Source organism: Camelina sativa, chromosome 5, assembly GCF_000633955.1.
Source record: "Camelina sativa cultivar DH55 chromosome 5, Cs, whole genome shotgun sequence".
NCBI lineage: Eukaryota > Viridiplantae > Streptophyta > Magnoliopsida > Brassicales > Brassicaceae > Camelina > Camelina sativa.
In genome coordinates this window covers 4,790,786-4,810,413 of record NC_025689.1, presented here as the reverse complement: position 1 = coordinate 4,810,413, position 19,628 = coordinate 4,790,786, and the positions used below count along the sequence as shown (strand labels likewise).

Genomic DNA, 19,628 nt, shown 5'->3' with positions numbered 1-19,628 from the left:
TCTAGGCATTATCGCCCACTCAGACAAGGACAAAAGCAAAGAAAGAAAGAAAAAAAAAACTAATTTTTTAATCGGTCATACGAACGAACACGAGAAAAGAGAGTACGAGAAGTCTTATTCTCTCTTAAACTTTAGTTCTTGTTTCTGTCCTTAAATCACTCGAAAATATTTCAAAGAGAAAAGAGAATTGAAACCAGTCTTGAGAAGACAAAAAAGAGTGAGTTTTTCTTATTATTATTATTATTCGGACAGGACAGTATCAAATATAAAGAGAGAGAGAGGTGAAGAAGAAGAAGGAGCAAGAACACAGAAACTGCAAAGGATCTTCTTTTATATCTCACGCGTGACCTCTTTTTATTTTGTTTTGTTACTTAGAAATATGGGATGAAGCAATAAATAAGTAACGGGAGCAGCAAAGTTATTACATTACAAAACATTTTTCTGACAATAATTTAAAGACATTTTTCTGTAACTCCCAAATATTCCGAGATATTTGATAACTTTGAGGTGTGTTTTGTTGATATAGTCATTCCATAATCATGTATTAAGGTGGGATAATGTGGTTGTTTCATATAGATACAAAGATTAATAATACAGATTTTTTTTTGTATTTGTATGAAATTATTTATTTGATTAGAAGAATGTGTTTCTTTAGTTTCTATTTTGCCAAAATTAATTAAGAGACCAATAATGTATGGCGTGTCCTCAGCATTTCTACAATTAGTCTCTTTAAAAAAATTGATTTGCCAACACATACTTTTTTTCTTTTCATTTAAGCAGTTAGTAATTTAAAAATTTTATATAGATTAATTTTCTGAGTTTATCCCAAATATCAAGAAACATTTGATGTTAAATTTTTAATTATTTACTGTACAAATAACACTATATTAAAAAAAATTTATTGATTCTATTCCATATTGTGAAGATTTTTTTGATAATAGATCAATCAAATGTAATATATTAATTATAATCTAGAAATCAATTTTTCTGTATAAAAATAAATCAATTTACAAAAAGCGAAAAATTATGAGTTATGTTATATTCGAAGTCGAGTCTGTATGTGTCTTGTCGATCGATTATGATATATATATAGTTCGTATTTGAACTTCAAGGTAGATTATCAATTTTCAAAGTCGAATTGTGATATTCATAGTTGGAGTAAGACGTTCATATTTGGCCTTCAGACTTTGGGGTTAATATAGTAAAATGGTAAACAAAAAACTAATGGAAAACAGAAAACAAAATTTGGTTGCATGAAAGATAAATAAATAAATAAAATTGCATTACTAATAATGATGTTAATAATGATATTAAGCTGTTAGCAAAAACTATACTACAATAAATCATACAATATTAAACCAAAACTCAAATTTGCTGCCATTAGTTACCCGAAGTTATCGGAAATTCAATGATTTACAAAATATGTTTGGTGGGGAAATTGAATCTTGTCCCAACAAGAATCTAAATCTAATGACGAAATGATTCACGTGTATTGATTATAGTTGACTATATGGAGTCCAAAGCAGATACAAGCGTTTAAGCATTTTGTAACCGATGAATTTGTTAGTATTTTCTTTCTATTTTGGGTTTTAGGAAAGTTATGATTTCCTCCAAACATATAATGAGTGTTTTTTTTTTTATCTTCTTATTCTCTAACATTAGTTCATTTAAGTATTATTAACTAAGTGAAGAATGAAAAGATAAAACAAAAACTATGTCAGAAAATAAATAAAAATCGAGGCAGGCTAGCTACACGATAAAAGCTCGTATACATATATTGAAGACTCTTACGTAAAACTGTGAACGCCTCCAGTATATTGTCTCACGCCAAGAAGGGAGTAATAAGGTACCAAACAAACAAGCCAAGTGAAGTGAGCAATGGCAAAAGAGGAGTGAAAGTAAAAGTTGGTGGATTGGGCACCGACGGGGGAGAGGGGCACGTCACTGTTGGTCCCCGTAATCTCCGCTTCTTTCTTTGTCTTACACAAATCCGAACAGTTGATGTTATATAAAGAAGGAGAAAGGTTTTTGAATCTTTTTTGATTAATCTCTTTTTTGTTCTTTTGTTCCGTTTTTGTCGCTGCGCGTGGAGCCCTTCCATTTATATACACACTTATGAATTATGATCCTTTATTTATTTCTAAAGCATAACATAAGGGTGGGTGTGTGTGTGCTTTGCTTTAACCTTGCCCGTGATTTTGGGTTCTTACTTACTTAACTCAGTTGAGTTTTTTTTTTGTATCCGTCGGGATCTAACTTGTTAGGAAAACGGCTATTCGAGACCCTTCTTTTATTTATCCATTCACAAAATTGTCTACTTGCAATGTTATTTGTCCAGTTCCGTTACTTGTTAGTTGTTATTTGTAGAATATTTATCGTATTTCGTGGATTTTATTTGCCTGTAGTTGTCTACTAGATCAATATTTATTGTACGTATAGAAGTGATAAAATAAAAAACAAAAAAAAGAAAGAAAACGGATAAGCCATGCTACTATTTAAGTAATTAAAAACCAAAAGATATCCAAATCAATATATTTTTGTTAATACTTGTTTCATGACGCAAAGTTGCAATGTATCTAGTTTATGTTACCTGTATTAACAACGACATATACTTATTTTTTCTTATTTTGAAGATTGATACGTGACAAGAAGGGAATACAAAGACAAATATTAAAAATATTTATTCCCATCCCCACTGTATACTGTTGGCTTTTTTTGTCATAAATATTATTGGCCTTATTCTTCTGTTTTTTTTTCTTTTCTTTTATAACCCAAATTAAATTTTATTTTATATTTTCTCGCCAACTCTAATTGTAAAGTAAACGAACTTCATTTATTTTTCTTCACCAAATCTAATCTATAGAAAACATTGATTTTGCCATACTCCTTTTTTTAAATGTACTTCAGTAAAACAAGAACCATGCAAGAGTCAAGTTGGTATTATGATATAGATGACTCTATGTGAAAGTTAAACCGACCCCGACCAGAATTCGACAACTCTGAAACTGAAAAGAAGTAACATAGATTCATAGTGGAGAGATACAAGAAAAAATAAAATATGATGGAACATAAAAAACACCAACACAGTAGTAAGACATGTATACCACTATATATATTACCTTATAAAGCTTTTCGCCATTGACTCATTCATCTTTCACCGTACTCATGTAATGTTCAGTTTAAAGCATGAATGAAATACTATTCTTTTCGCCTTTTTATGTTTTTCTCGGCTTTTATGTTTTCAAACTATATGATTCGGTCTTCGAATTTATCATCTTCTTTTAACGGGGAGAAAAGTTGTGGTGTAATAGTAAGTTCGTAAAACACCCACTTGACTAAGATGACTATAAGAAAAAAGAAAGTCAGAAGCTCTATTTTACTTGCCCTATATTATTTTGATGGGACTGAGTATGCTAACATATTGTATTTTACAAGATCGAAAATACGTGTCGGCACAGCAGAAAACTTGTAATTAGTTAGATTGAGACGACTCACATAAACAAGAAAAAAAAAAAAAAATACAGCATACGACGAAAACATTATTCAACTTTAGGATTTGCACTGTTCTGTCAATTTATGTTAGGTATTAGTCATTCCCGCTAGCTATTATACTGTTACAAAATACACCATTTAATAATAGTAACTGTGGGGACAAGTTAGAGAATGAACAGCAAAACAGAGGAATTCTTAATGAAAATTTTGAATCTAAAAGGTTTTCAAAACTTGCATACAAAACCAACTTCACTAACGTATTTTTAGTTTTTTTTTAAAGGCATGCAAAATTGCTTTCCCTCGACTAGAATCAGAGGGATTCACGAGGACTAGATGATGGTCTAATCCTCGAAGGCATCTTCAAGAGTCTCTCTGTTTCGCACATAAATGAGTGTTTAGGAGTTATAGACATCTTGTTCACCTCGTTGTTAAGAACAACGTCATCATCACAGTCCTCCTCACTGTCTGTATCTCCTTCATACACTGTGACTTCCGGCAAAAGTTCATCCTCATCCTCATCGTCATCGTCATCGTCATCATCATCGTCATCTCCGATTAAGTACGGATTTGCATTAACGATGCTTAAGTCGGGGCAAATCATCAAATGAGTACTCAAAGAAACTTCTATTAGTGTCTCATGTTGCTTCGTGCTTGCTTTGTAATTGAAAAAAAAACAAAAAAAAAAAACGCATGAGTTAAGATAGTGAACCTTTTAGATATTTTCAACAAGCACCGGTCGAACGGGAAGGACAAAATAAGCCTTTCACGAGAGAGCTCAGACTTGGGTAGGCCATTCAAAATGAAGGCTTCCGAGACAATGAACAGACCAGCAGCTTTGGCTTGTTTACGGAATTCAGAAACTACCAATGGATGGCACATCTGATAACACATACATAAGTTGGTGTAATCTTAATGCATTTGATACTTTGGTTCAGACCACTTGAGATATATACAAGTATATAACACATGAGTTATGGGGAAAAAAAAAGATAGTGTAAGTTACCTTCAATGGGTCTAGTTTGTGAGATAAAACTGACTCCAAATGGTGTAAGCTGCGATCGAAAGCCAGGAACGTCCAGGATTGATCTCATTAGGAAGCATAGCACGTACAAGATTACCTACAGTCACAGAAAAAGTAACAAATTTAAGTCATTACTTGACATAATTGTGTATAACTCCAGAAGAATATATTCTTAAAGGAATAAAAAAGCAATAAGATGGTTCTAAACTTGGACTATATATACCTGGCATCCTGAATAAAAAACTTGATGTGCTTCAGGGCCAGCATCATCATTGCATGTTCTGCAATAATCCGCAGACTCGTCCACCAATCTAAGATTTCAGACACATGAGAATTAAACAATGTTACTACAAAGTGAAACTTGAAACAGATCGAGACAATCATCTTTTGTCAGTTTTTTTTAGCAGTCTCTTTCTACCTTTTTAACATGCTAGCCACAAAAGAAGCAGGCAAAAACTTTGCACGATACAAGTAGCTAGCTAGATAATCCACTGCATTCATCCTGTTTAGTAAAGGGAGAAAACAAAATCATGTACAAGTGGTGAGTCTGGTGACTAGAGAACAGAGCTTGATCATATGATGCAGAGAAAGGATAATATGAAACTCACCTAGTAAGTTGGTATTTGTTGCTGGAGAGAAATATGTCCAACAGCTTACTGGCAAATTTCACACCACAATTTTCAGGATCTAGTGAGCACGCATAGAACATCAGGAACTGCAGACGAAAGCAAAATGAGTTTAAGCCAAGAACATCTTATGCCAACAATGAAGTAAAGTGTTAGGAGCCTAAAATGACAAATTATACACTCTATATGTTGTTATAGATACGGTGCATATATACCTGTGAAGGTTTTGTGTTTTGCGTGTTCAGAATGAAGATCTCAAACGAATCGAACAGATATTCAAACACCTGCGCCAAAAACATGAAAAAACCCAACCTCAAAAGATGAATGCATCTACCACAAGGGAAATAAAAGATAAAGTTATGTTGATGAAGCACCATTTGGTGACATACCTCATCCAGACGACCAGCATCTTGACAGGCTTCAAGATGGTTAGAAGATAATTCCATTAAGTCGTCCAACAATTTAGAGACTACATTTCTCTTTTGATCTAGAGACCGCACTGGAAACTGAAAAAGAAAACTCAAAATTCATGAATGATGATGGCAGATAGCTCTACAGACTACAGGAAACCACAGACATAAATCCAGAAACTTTCAACCAAGTTTTTGGATTCAGCATAAACAGCAGATAAACACACTAAATCCTACCTCCTCTCCTTCATTCATAGAGCCTTCAACTGCAACGTCAAGTTCCATATTAAACATGGCTATACTGGAATCATCTTGGAGAATATCATTATCATTCCACCCAATCATCAACTACAAAGATGATCAAGCATATTACTCACTTACCACATTACTTAAGTGGCTATACGATACTTGTATGCAACTTTATTCGTGAAGCAAAACTCTGTCCACATACATCGAGATCTCGCAACCTCTCCATGATCACTTTAAAAATCACGTTGCCAACAACTTTTCCGATTGAGCTGTTCTCTAACTCGAACAAGCTCTTCACATATGGCACTACAACCTGAAACTGCAAGACAAGAAAATAGTTTGTCATATGGCTCTGTTACATTATTTTTTTATAACAGAATTAAAAAAACATACATGGTCTTTGGCGCATATGCTAGGCATTCTCTGGGCGAGGATGGGCAGTAATTTTGAGGGAGCAAGGGGGACTAAATAAGAAATCTTGTCAAGAGCTGCGTGCACCTGGGAAACAACTTCCCGCATCTTATCGTTGAGTTCGCGGGGTTGCGAACGTAAATTAGATATAAGCATATCCAAACAATATATCAGATACTTTCCATTAGTAGTGGCCTAGAGATATATGGAACAGAACAAAAAACACAAACTGTTAAGCTCCTTAATCAATATGGTTAATGACATGAGGGATAGGTTGGTGAGCTGTGTACCAGTGATACGATTAGGTCCAGGAATGCATACATTACATTTACATTAGATTTTTAATCCCAAATTCTCGTTCCAAGAATCTAGAGACAATAAAAATGTGACGCAAGGCAGAGGAATTAAAGTCAGGTATGTGTTTAATAAATAAAATAAACTTACAAGTTCAAGAAGCCGTTTATGGTGAACTTCATCTAAGCAAGCAACAGAGCGTGATAGAATTTTCAAGAGTGTCTGCAAAAGTGAATGAGAGAGTGAACATGTCTTGGTTAGCAAGTAACAACCGAAATAATAAAAAAGTTTGGATTGTCATATGAGGAAAAAGACGACACACCTCTCGCTGTGCCACAACATCGACATCATCAGACACTTCGATACCATCAGATTCCTTTTTAATGTACATTAACTGAACAAGCTGATCATATTGATCCGTATCCCCCTGGATTTAACAAAAGAATTTACTTTTAAAACAACACACACAGAGAACCAAAAACATATGTATATACAAAAGTGAAAGAAGAAACATTAATTTGTGCAAACGACGCCGTATGGTGTGGAGGGTTTAAGCTTGGTACACAACGTCGTCGTTTAAGTACGAAGGGTTTTAGTGATTTTCTTCTTCTTCTCCGATTCTCTTCTCTAGTAACTGAAGCGAGCTAAAGAATAAAAATGACAACTTTCATGGCTTCAAGACGATTCCGTCCACCTCTTCTACTCCATCGTTTGATAAACCCTAAACCCATTTCTTCTTCAAAGTCTCGATTTCCCAATCCACCGGATAATCAAAGTCGAAACTTTTCCGATTCCACTAGTGAAGTCACCTCAGAACTACAATATCCTCATACAACCTCTGCAACGGTCCACTCACCTTCGATTCCAATCCTAAATACTAAGATTCAATGCGACGATGATGTGGACGACGCTCGTGTAATCGAAGTGCTTCTAGGTCGTAGGAACGACCCTGTCTCTGCTCTTCAGTATTGCAATTGGGTCAAGCCTTTACCTCATCTTTACGAGGAAGGTGGAGATTTTTTCTGGGTACTCCTTCATATTTTGTTTACTTCTCCTCACACGCACGATCGCGCTAGCAATTTGCTCGTTATGTTCGTTTCTAGCAGCAAACCAACGGTGACTCCAAGCGTAATGGTTAACAATTTGGTTGATTCGTCTAAAAGGTTTGGTTTTGAAGAACTAAGTTCACGAGCTTTCAATTACTTGTTGAACGCTTATGTTAGAACTAGGCGAATGGACTATGTTGTGGATTGCTTTGATTTGATGGTGGAACGAAATGTGGTTCCTTTTGTGCCTTATGTGAACAACGTTTTAAGCTCTTTAGTTCGGAGTAATTTGATTGATGAGGCTAAGGAGGTTTATAATAAGATGGTTTTGATTGGTGTTGGTGGTGATAATGTTACCACTCAGCTTTTGATGCGAGCTAGTTTGAGAGAGCGAAAGCCTAAAGAGGCTGTGAGGATTTTTAGGAGAGTGATGAGTAGAGGAGCAGAACCAGATGGTTTGTTGTATAGTTTTGCTGTTCAAGCTGCTTGTAAGATGTCTGATTTGGTTTTGGCGATGGATTTGTTGAGAGAAATGAGGGAGAAGTTAGGTGTCCCTGCCTCTCAGGAAACGTATACTAGTGTGATTGTGGCTTGTGTGAAGGAAGGTAAGATGGAGGAGGCGGTGAGGGTTGAGGATGAGATGGTTGGTTTTGGGATACCGATGAGTGTTATTGCTGCAACGAGTTTGATTACTAGATATTGCAAGGGGAATGAGTTAGGTAAGGCTTTGGAATTTTTTAATAGAGTGGAGGAGGGAGGGCTAGCTCCAGACAAAGTTATGTTTTCGGTTATGATTGAATGGTTTTGTAAGACTATGGATATGGAAAATTCTGTTGAGATTTACAAACGGATGAAATCTGTAGGGATTTCTCCTTCATCTGTTTTTGTCCACACAATGATCCAAGGGTTTTTGAAAGCCGAGTAACCAGAAGCAGCGCTAGAGATTTTCAGTGACAGTTTTGAAACCTGGATTGCGCACGGTTTCATGTGTAACAAGATTTTTCTATTGTTATGCAAGCAAGGTAAGGTTGATGCTGCGACGAGCTTCTTGAGGATGATGGAAGATAAAGGGATTGATCCGAATGTTGTTTTTTACGATAACTTGATGCTTGCTCATTGCAGAATGACAAACATGGATTTGGCTTCTTCAATATTTTCAGAGATGCTGGAAAAGGGTTTAAAGCCGAATAACTTCACTTACTCCATCTTGATTGATGGATTTTTCAAGAATCAAGATGAACAGAATGCTTGGGATGTCATCAGTCAGATGAATGCTTCCAATTTCGAAGCTAACGAAGTCGTATATAATACGTTGATCAATGGTTTGTGCAAAGTTGGTCAGACATCTAAAGCAAAAGAGATGTTGCAAAGTTTTATCAAAGAAGAGCGATGTTCAAGGAGTTGCACGAGTTACAATAGCATCATAGATGGATTTGTCAAAGAAGGTGAAACCGATTCTGCTGTAGAAACGTACAGAGAGATGAGTGGAAACGGTATATCCCCAAATGTTGTAACCTTCACCAGCTTGATCAATGGATTCTGCAAAAGTAATAGAATGGATCTGGCTCTTGAAATGATACACGAAATGAAAAGCAAGGATTTGAAACTTGATATTACAGCCTACGGTGCACTAATAGACGGGTTCTGTAAAAAGCATGACATGAAAACGGCTTATACTCTCTTCTCTGAACTCATGAGACTAGGATTGATACCAAATGTGTCTGTCTACAATAGTTTGATTTCAGGATTCCGTAATCTGGGAAAGATGGATGCAGCGATTGACCTGTACAAGAAAATGGTGAATGATGGGATCAGTTGTGATCTGTTTACATATACAACGCTGATTGATGGGTTGTTAAAAGGCGAAAATCTAATCGCGGCATCTGATTTGTACTCAGAGTTAGTTGCTTTGGGGATTGTCCCTGATGAAATCTTGCAAATGGTACTTGTCAATGGTCTTAGTAAGAAGGGACAGTTTGTGAGAGCAAGCAAGATGTTAGAGGAGATGAAGAATGAAGATGTGACTCCAAATGTGTTAATTTACAGCACTGTTATTGCAGGACATCATAGAGAAGGCAATCTCAATGAGGCTTTTAGACTTCATGAAGAGATGCTTGAGAAAGGTTTAGTACATGATGATACTGTATTGAATTTACTCGTGAGTGGAAAAGTTGAGAAACCTCTTGCTGCAGAAGATTAATAATATATTGGCTTCTCCCTGAGACGAGAGATCTAGCTACTAAAAATACTTTTGATCGTTGGAAGACATACAAGATCTTCATAACTCTTTTGGGTAAACTGCTGTAAGGGAGCAGGATTTTGTCGTGCTATTAAGTGAAGCGAATGCAGGAATATGCTTACAGGTGGCTTCAAGTTGATCAAGGTCTTCCAGTGTTAACAGTGTAGCAAGTCAAAGCAAAAGCGTTATTTAAATTGCTGTCGTGCATTTGATCAAGTTCTCCATTTAAATCTTCCTCAAGCAGTTAACCGACTGTAATTCACAAACATGTTTCTTTACAGTGTCTTGTGTAAATATATATAAAATCAGTTATGAAGATTTTGATACTATTTCACTATCCTTTGATCAACTACATACTTCAGGTGCATCATACACTGGGTTACTAACTGTTGATGTAAGCCTAGGGTGCAGCAGAGAGGACTACATGACAAACAAAATTTAACAAATCACAGAAAAGTCTATTATCTGTGAATAACAAAAGTCACCAATTTTCAGAAGTGGATGGGGACTATCATCCAGGAAGATGTTCAGAAGGTTGAGATTGCTACGGTTTACATTCTGCGACAAAAATGGAAACAAGGTAACCACATGATTGACAAACAAAACATGTAATGGATTAGTATTTCTCAGCCTTACCATATCGTGGCAATTGCTAACACATGACACAAGCTGCAGGAAGAAAAATCTCGCCTGAAGAAAAAAGGATTAAAAAGAATCTCAAATGCAGACCATAATTTGAAAGACAATTTGCGCTTACCAGACTCTCAGAATGTCAGCGTAAAAAGTTGAAGTTGGCAACGAGCAAGATATTATGTGGCAATGACAAGATGGGTAGGGGTTAACATCACCTGTGAAATCCATAAAACCCACGAGATAATTATATAATCAACTAGAAAGAATAAATTTCATCCAAGCAAGAACACCAACCTCCTTCAACCGGTTGATATTCATATGGCCGAGTAATTGGTGATTTATGATCTCTTTTGCCAAGTTGTCACCAATCTACATAAATAAATAAAAAGCATCAATTAACAATTTGCTAAACATCTCTGAAGTAAACTAATGCAACCAGCTAAAGTAAAATTCACACTTATCCGTTTTGTTTCTAATTTTGCTAATTGCAGACAACAAAGGAACTTGAAATATATCGAAACAATCATTACCTTGCGTCAGTTTTTCACAGCAGTGTCTTTCTATCTTTTTAACATGCTAACCACAAAAGGAGCAGACAAAGTAGCTAGCTTAGATAATCCACTGCACTCCTCCTGTTTAGTAAGGGAAAAAATAAAACCATGTAGGTAAGTCTGGTGACAACAGAGCTTGATATCATGCAGAGAAAATTTTACCATGAAAGGATAAGATGAAGCTCACCTAGTGTCTTGAGTTTTGTTGCTAGAATATATGTCCAATAGCTTCCTGAAAAATTTCACACCACAATTTTCAGGATCAAGTGAGCACGCATAGTATATCAGGAACTGCAGACGAAAGCGAAATGAATCTAAGCCAACAAATGAAGTAAAATAGTTAGGAGCATGAAGAATTATACAGTATGTATTAATTGTGATAGATACGGTGCATACCTGTAAAACTTTTGATTTGTGCGTGTTCAGATACTTTCCACTAGTATAGTAGTGGCCTAGAGATGGAAAAGAACAAAACCACAAACTGTTAAGCTCCTTAAAGCAGATCATATATATTGTGCTAGTTGCCTAGCAGTGTACCAGTGAAATGATTAGGTCCAGCAATGCATATATTACATTAGGTTTGTAATCTCAAATCTTCATTCCAAAAATCTGTAGACAATAAAAGTGATGAAAGTCAGAGGAAGGTATGTGTGAATTCAACAGTACGTAAGCTCGTGCAATATAAAAAAACACTTACATGAGGGAGAAGCTTTTCATGGTGAACTTAAGAAAGCAGCAGAGCATGATAGAATTTTGAAGAGTGTTTGCAAAAAGAATGAGAATGAAGATGTCTCAGCCACAACATGGTCATCAGATTACCTTCAAGAAGCATTTCAAACTTAAAAGCACATAAACAGTTACATACTTATTAAAGAAACAATGTTAAGACCATATGTAAACAAGACATTCCAAAATCAAACAAGTAGAAGTGAGAGATTGGGAATTACTTACAGCGCATAAGTGTTGTCCACAGTTCTAGGATAACTTCCCACAAGCTGGCATTGACTAGCTCAACATCTGAAAAAGGATGATTGGATGAGGATAAATCAATAACAGAAGAAGGAAATGAAAGGAAAGATATGTTGATGAAGCAAAATTTAGTGACATACCTCATCTAGACGCCCAACATTGTGAACAGGATTCATGATGCGCAAAACATAGGACCATTAAAGTGTCCAACAACTCAGAGACTACATTTTAGCTGAATCATTTTTGTTTAGATAACCGCAATGGAAACTGCAAAAGACAAATAAGATTTATGAATGATGGCGGGCAGTTAGGGAAATTAATTTGTGATTGTTTATATACTAGGATTTCATCCGCAGTACACGGCGGGACTAAATTATAAATTATTGTATTTTAAATAATAATTTTTAATTTATTTAATTTTCAATTAATTAAATTTTGTCTAATTAATTTAGAATTTTTGTCGTTCTTCTTACTTTTATAAAGTTTATAACCTAATTACATTAAATTTATTATTAGATATAATACAAAATTCTATATTTGTTTTGTTCTCTAGAATTAAACAATTAAATAGAAGCATATGCTTATATAGTAATGTTAGTATATATTTTTATATGTCTTTAATTTTTTTTTGAATATTAAGAATGTGTTATATTTTGTAGTACATATACTAAATAATTTATAAGTTAATTTTTAAAACTATGATTACAAATCTATAGTATATATGAGATAAACAAATAGTTTTAGTTTTGGAAATTTATTTAGGATGAGAAATCTTGTTTTCAAAAACAGAAACTTAATATTAATTAATTAAATGAAAACAAATTAATAATTAATGTCAATGACATGCTTGTAAATATGTATGAACTTCAGGATTTATTTCATAAATGTCTCCAAAAATGTATATATAGTTGAAAGCAAATTAGTTATTTTTTTGGTTCTTTGAAATGTTGAATAAATATTAAGAAAAAAATAAGCAAAACATATGTAAAATAAGCAAAACATATGAAAAAATAAGCAAAATATATGAACAAACCATAAGTAAAATATTTGTAAGTGTTTTTATAACACATAAAATAGACTTTTGTTGTCACATTAGCATTTTGTTACTTCATTAAAAATATATTTTCGTATAAAACTTTAATACAAGTTCTCAACTCTTAAGTGATTTTTCATTTTATTTTCAAACATCTAATATGTTATATAATACTCTATTAATACAAATAAAAGATTAAAAAATATGAAATAAGAAGAATTAATGACAAACTAAATATCATTGATTTTTAATATACGTGAAGACGAAGAAGGTGTTGATGAAAAACTCGGTAACCACAATTGAGAATGTTGCTGCTACGCATTCTATTGAAGACTAATCCTACGCATCGCTTGGAATTGCAATTGGTGTATGTTCGGTCCTCTTCTTCTGTCTCATTCTTTGGACAGTCAGAAGATCGTCTCCTGATGTAGATATTGAAGCTGGTGGTGCTTCTGCTGAGTTTGCTTCTGAAGACGACGACAATGCATCTACGGAGGCTATCTTCGGATCTTCACGGGAGCATTCTGAAGACGAAGAACTCCAAGTTCTTGAACTCCCACTTCCTATTGTCCCAATACTTCCCCAAGACTTCCCATTCCCATATAATAGGGAATGTGGGATTTGTTTTGGGGAATTCGACCCCGAGGATGATCCTCTAGCCAACATCGCTTGCCTGCATGCCTTTCACCTCGCGTGTCTGAGTTGGCTAGCGGATGCCCTTATTTAGACGTGTATTGTAGTTATAAATTAACTTTCTTAGGACCTTTATTGCATAGTCTTACAAGCTTTGGTTTTTCCATTGGAGTTACTAATTAGTTAAATTAATATATTTTATTTTGGCATATGAAATAATGAGTTAAACTAACACTTAATTAACTTAAAAATACTACTATTGAGTTAAATTTAGGAAGTGTTATTGGATTCTAACTTATATAAAATTTTGATGACTTCAATAAAATCATAAAAAGTAAATAAGTGAAAGATTTTGAAGAATTGCTAGAGAGTTTTCAATAATCTTGGAAAAATAATTTTCTACAATCTTGTAGCTAGAATCCAATAACACCAAATTTATTTAGATTTGAAATGAACTTTTAGAAATTACAAAACTAATAACACCAAATAGTTTAACAAATTCTATATAACATTTAAAATCATTAAAACTCTATAAATCACAAACTGATAATATCCCCTAAACAGTTCATTGGGCAAAGGATAAATTTGGAATAATGAAGGAAACTGTTAGAATTATAAAATACACAGACAAAAAAAAAAAAAAAAAAAAAAAAAAAAAAAAAAAAAAAAAANCGGAGTCTCTTTAGCATGAAATAATCTCGTCTTGATCCATCCTGAGCATCATATCAACCGTAAAAAAAAAAAAATTATATATTTCTGATGAATTTTTTTTGCTGGGAAAATAGTTTCGGTTAAACTAATCAATCACTTGGGGTTGTTCTTTTGGTTTTCTTCTTTCATGTTATAAAAATTGATACTTTTATGGTTTAAACTTAGCTTTATTCCTTGGCGAATTGATTCTTTCTCTTCTAATATTAGTTGTAAGAAGATTTGCTCAGCTTGAGAGAGAGAGAGAGAGAGATCGAGTACGGAGCTTGTTCTGATCGTGTGAGTTGTTCTCTGTCTCTCTTTGTCGTCCCTTTTTGATTGTTACGGAATTTGTTAAATTGAGAGTTTCAACTGATTGGGTATTTTGCTGTTTCTTTGTAGTGTAAGTAACCATCTTTTTAGAACATTGGGCTTTTGTTGACATGGTTTAAAGCAATTCCTCTGTTTGCCTTAGAATTCTGATCCGAAGCAAAAGGCAGGTAAACGATTTTCTTATTTGTGGAATGAGATTGATGTGCTTGTTTGATTTCGCGAAAATTTTCTCCATGTGGCTGTTGAATTGTGTGATACGAAGCTATACTTAAAAACGCAAATGATGCTTTTGATTTGGTTTCCTTGTTTGATTTTGATTTGCAATGTTCGTTGTAGCGTTTGATATGTTTGATGTGATGATTTAGAAGCTAAGCCTAACTTTTGATATGTTTGTTAGTGACTTGAGAAAGTAACACTAGTCTCTTGGATTAGTTTGTTAGTGACTTTGTTTTGAATCTGCGTTTGATCGGTTTTAGTATATTGTTTTGGACCTTTGGTGGTTTTATTTAGCATTCTTTTTATTCAGATCAACACTTTAATAGATTATATTATGCAACCGTCAGTGGTTGATGTGTTTATAGAATGAGAACCGTTCTGGGATCGCTCTCTGTAATGTTCATATTGTTAGCACCTGTTTGATTTATCTTTAGGATTCGTTCCTGACCATTGTTCCTAGAATTTGGATGCAGCATCCATTTTGAACCCAAATCTTTGCAATATATATACCTGATTTTACTTCTTCTTTGTGTAGTAGCCCCTTCAGTTTGGTCTTTCTTGATCTTTACATATTCTTTTTTTAGACGCTCCAAATCAATTTCTGGTTATAGCAGAAAGATAAAAGAAAAAACTAACCAACTCATTTACCTTGTTTCAATTCTCAGTGATTTTGCAGTGGTTTCTCTCAGTATGGAAGAAGCCCATTCAGTGAATAGTCCGAGACGAGTATTAAGCTTCTCCAAGAGAAAGAAGCAAAAGCCCGGTTTCAGGGATTCAGACAGCAGAAGGTCATTTCCCTTCAAAGCATCACAAGTTCATCATGGACCCAAACCCTCAGAGGTGTATGGTTTTGTAGGTTCCATTTCGACTGTTGTTGCCACTGTCATCTTCTTGATATGGGCTTATGTACCAGATAAACTCTTGGAGTCTATAGGTATCCATTACTACCCAAGCAGGTACTGGGTACTCGCTATGCCAACGTATTTGATGGTCACTCTGATGCTTACTTTGGCCTTCTACATTGGTCTCAACTTCATCGCTACTCCACCTCCAACCTCTCTCAATACCTTGTTTGGTGAGCTCCCCTCTTTTAGATTACTTTCATCTAATGTTGTCCTCGCTGTTCCAATAGCTAGCTAGAATGTTTCAAATGTTGTATGTGCAGGGGAGTGGTTTTTTTTTGGAGTTTTCTTGCTTTGATGATATTGTGTGTTTGGTATGGCAGATGAGTACAGTAGAGAACCTGGGGAACTCGATCCTAGGATGGAAGAAGGTGAAGACAGGCCTATAGATCCAATTTCTGACATTGATATTTCAAGAATCAATGATCTCATGTTCAATTCAAAGTGATGTCAAGTGATGGCTATGTAATCAGCAGCTGAGTAAAGCTGAGGCCTCAAGTTCTTGCGCCCGTGTTACATAAAAGTTGGAGAATAAACAATCCAAACAAAACAGAAGTTTCTTTGTCGAGTATTCTCCACGTAAAACTCTAGATCACAAAAGCTAAAGAAAAACGCAGATTACAAAGCTATTGTATTAATAATCCCAATAGCTAATAATACTGACCCCAGATGCAAGTCTTGAAGAACTGTAGTACACTAACCGACAATCATTAATTTCGTATATTACTAATCTCTTAACAATGGCTTAAACCTTTACTAAACCACAGCTACTCTAAGACAAGAGAGAGACACAGTGATGAACAAAGGGAAACACCATTGAGCACTAGAAGAGTCCATTTAATTTCAAAAGCAAAAAAAAAACAAAAAAAAGTCTTTTGAAATAACTTACTAATGATAATTCTAAAAATATTTTAGTGTATATAATCATAAGTATCCCGCTTATAACTCCAACAGACTTTAGGGGTACAATAAACAAGCCGAGCTGATGGTGAAATCCTAGGCATAGCTTCTAACTCCATTTGACACTCTTTGAGATCGCATGTTTCTAAGAAGGACATCTCCACTGTCTTTAAACATTTTGAGTTAGCGAGAATGTATTTCATTAGTTGTTTCTCATCTTCTTTTCCTTGATACTGTATCCACTGAACAATCTCTAGATGAGACGATAAGCATTGGGGAATAGTACTCGGCTGGTTCCAGGAACATGGGAGAGACTCCTGATACACCATTACAGTATTTACTTTTTTTTTTAATATACATTTATTAAAATTCATCAAAACTAGATGTGCATATATGTGAAGGGATGATGGCACTTACAATGGCCTGGACGGCAAGAGTTTTCAGTTTAGAAAATTTCTGAAGCAAACACAGAAGTGGTTCCAACCAATATAATGAAAATGCTGCATTGAAGACAAAATCTGTGACCCTAGGGAATTCAATGGTTTTCAAACACGCAACCTGCAATAAAACAAACAAACAAACAAAAAGATTGGTTGACCAAGCAAGCAACAAGGAACAGAGGAGGAGATCGAGCCTGAGGGTATATACCATTGATTCGGTAAAAAACAAGTTGAGACGTATGGCAGAAGAAAGACATCTCAGAAACTTTTCAGCATCATTGTTAACAATCAAGGTGGTGGCTGCGGTATCAAGGCAAATAAAATTATTCATCAAACTAAGAGAGTCTCTCCGCCTATCGTCAGAGACTTCTAAGAATTTTAATCCAGGGCAATCTATCACCAACGACCCAGTGAGATAGTCGTCCTCTTCCTCTTCCTCTTCCTCTTCCTCTTCCTCTTCGGTCAGATAAGTAAAACTTTTCAACGAAGGCACTTTCACGGTAAAGTTTTTCAAGTTGTCATCTTTACCAGGTCGTCTAACCACCAGTTGTTTGAGAACAGGGGAACTTGATAAAAGCCTAGCAAGAGATTCTTCGTCTTTGTAGACCACATAGGCAAGTTTCAGATATGAGAGAGATGGTAAGTTAGCCGGGAAAGAAACGTCCACTAGAATCTGGTTTGATAGAGTTAAAGAAACGAGGGAGTCGCATGTGTAAAGGCTCTGAGGTAAGCTTGTGGGCTCTCCTGTCGTCAAGAGGAGATTGAAATCTAACTTTTTCACACCGTGGTTAACAGCCTTGTCAACCCACTTTCTGACATCTACGTCGTCAACAGGAGGACATTGTGGACCCAGTTCGACAACAAGGCTAACTAGTTTCGGTGCCTTATGGTGTTGCAGTGACTTGTCAACAAACCACACAAAGCTCTCGCTCCCTTGGTCGTCGTGTTTGAAGGCGAGTTCAGGGAGCATCTTCCAAACGCAACGCCATCTTTTAGACAAGATACCAGTGGCCACTGCATCTTTCGTCGGGATGAGGAGTAAGATCCGCAACAGCAAATCGTCGGGCAAATCACAAATTCTCTCAATCCTCAACAAACCCATAGTTGTGCTGTGCCCAATTGAAACAAAAACCCTATTAATTCCCTCTCTGGAAACAAACAAAAACCCTAATCTGTTCCGGGATTAAACTAACTAAGAGGTAACTAGAAACAACTTACCGCAAGCTTGAAATTAGAGACGACTAAATGATGATGATGATGATGACAGAGGACGAATGATAAACCCTGAACCCCCCCCCCCCCCNCCCAACAAGTCACACTCGGAGATTTTTGGATTGAAGAAGAAGAATATGTTTTTTTTTTTTAGGAATAATAAAGTCCCAAAATAAAATAATTTTTAGTAAAATAAACATTTTTGATTATTTACTTTTATTTGAATAACTTCTAAAAATCTAGACAAATCATATCATTACACGTAAGTGTGTGGAGTTTATTTTGATGACTCACGGACATAACCCTCTCTCTCACAGAGAGGCACTTGAGTTTCAATTTTGTTATTATACCAATCACATTACTAGTACTCTCATTCTCATTTTAAAAATGTGACTATCTTGATTTAGTGGTTTTTGAACCTAACTAGACTCTCTTCTTGATCTTCTTTCTGGCTTCATCCTGTGGTTTACCGCCTTCTCTATGCAGACACCGAACCCGTATCAGTATCCCATTGGCAAGAAACGGATGCAACCACTGGTTTGTATCATCATCCTCTTTAAGACTGACTATATATGCTCATTTATTTGTCTTCCATTAGTATATTTCTATTATATGTTATGTTTATTGAATCAGCTTAAGCAAGCTTGCCTAGTTGTTTTGTGCTATTGATTTCTCTATGCAACTGTTAAAAACTACGGCTAAGTCTACAAAGTTTTTCCTATTTCTTCAGTATGTGCATTCTTGCTTCAAATTCTCTCAGGGAATTCTAGTCTTTGCATCAGTGATGGCAACACTTGGGTTGCAGATTATCTTGGAATCTCTTCGCACAATGTTATCCAGCGTATGTCTGATACTTGATCACCTAGCTTTGGTCTATAGCTTTTAGAGTAAATACATTATTCATGAAAATCTCTTTCATACAGCACAAGGAGTTCAGCCTAACAAAAGAGCAAGAGAGTTGGGTGGTTGGGATCATGCTTTCTGTTACATTGGTCAAACTGCTTCTGGTCCTTTACTGCAGATCCTTCACTAACGAGATCGTCAAAGCTTATGCTCAAGATCACTTCTTCGACGTCATCACAAACATCATTGGACTCATTGCAGTAATCCTCGCCAGTTACATTGATGATTGGATCGATCCAGTGGGAGCTATCATTGTAAGTGTCCACATCTATAAAAACAGAATCAAGTCTTTTTATCATCCTTGCTGAAAATTGTCTCTTAATTCACCACGCAGCTTGCAATATACACGATACGAACATGGTCAATGACGGTATTGGAGAACGTGAACTCTCTTGTTGGGAAATCAGCAAGACCAGAGTATCTGCAGA

General features: G+C 35.3%; 3 protein-coding genes and 2 pseudogenes across 7 annotated transcripts in view; 3 read left to right on the top strand and 2 right to left on the bottom strand.

Annotated features, from left to right (window-relative positions):
• On the bottom strand, positions 3,639-6,894 carry LOC104788900 (annotated as a pseudogene).
• On the top strand, positions 7,155-10,034 carry LOC104785524 (annotated as a pseudogene).
• Positions 14,309-16,425, top strand: LOC104785523 (phosphatidylinositol N-acetylglucosaminyltransferase subunit P-like). 4 transcript variants are annotated; one of them, XM_010510755.2, is made up of 5 exons: positions 14,319-14,420; positions 14,526-14,594; positions 14,697-14,790; positions 15,509-15,918; positions 16,069-16,425. In XM_010510755.2, the coding sequence occupies exons 4-5, from the start codon at positions 15,534-15,536 to the stop codon at positions 16,191-16,193; spliced, it is 510 nt and encodes a 169-aa protein (XP_010509057.1). In that variant the 5' UTR covers positions 14,319-14,420; positions 14,526-14,594; positions 14,697-14,790; positions 15,509-15,533; the 3' UTR covers positions 16,194-16,425. The 4 variants fall into 4 exon arrangements, with proteins under 4 accessions (XP_019101248.1, XP_010509058.1, XP_010509057.1 ...); XM_010510753.2 differs by having other exon boundaries at positions 14,322-14,420; positions 14,697-14,794; XM_019245703.1 differs by having other exon boundaries at positions 14,309-14,594.
• Positions 16,543-18,382, bottom strand: LOC104785522 (putative F-box/FBD/LRR-repeat protein At1g22000). 2 transcript variants are annotated; one of them, XM_010510750.1, is made up of 4 exons: positions 18,304-18,382; positions 17,294-18,194; positions 17,063-17,203; positions 16,543-16,962 (listed from the first exon to the last, which is right to left on the bottom strand). In XM_010510750.1, the coding sequence occupies exons 2-4, from the start codon at positions 18,185-18,187 to the stop codon at positions 16,657-16,659; spliced, it is 1,341 nt and encodes a 446-aa protein (XP_010509052.1). In that variant the 5' UTR covers positions 18,188-18,194; positions 18,304-18,382; the 3' UTR covers positions 16,543-16,656. The 2 variants fall into 2 exon arrangements, with proteins under 2 accessions (XP_010509052.1, XP_010509053.1); XM_010510751.1 differs by having other exon boundaries at positions 16,893-16,985.
• LOC104788899 (metal tolerance protein 11-like) overlaps positions 19,070-19,628 on the top strand; it is a 2,133-nt gene continuing 1,574 nt past the window's right edge. Inside the window, exons 1-3 of the mRNA XM_010514668.2 lie at positions 19,070-19,138; positions 19,221-19,454; positions 19,535-19,623. Coding sequence (XP_010512970.1) covers positions 19,082-19,138; positions 19,221-19,454; positions 19,535-19,623 — 380 coding nt within the window. The 5' untranslated portion in view covers positions 19,070-19,081. The remainder of the gene's footprint in view (positions 19,139-19,220; positions 19,455-19,534; positions 19,624-19,628) is intronic.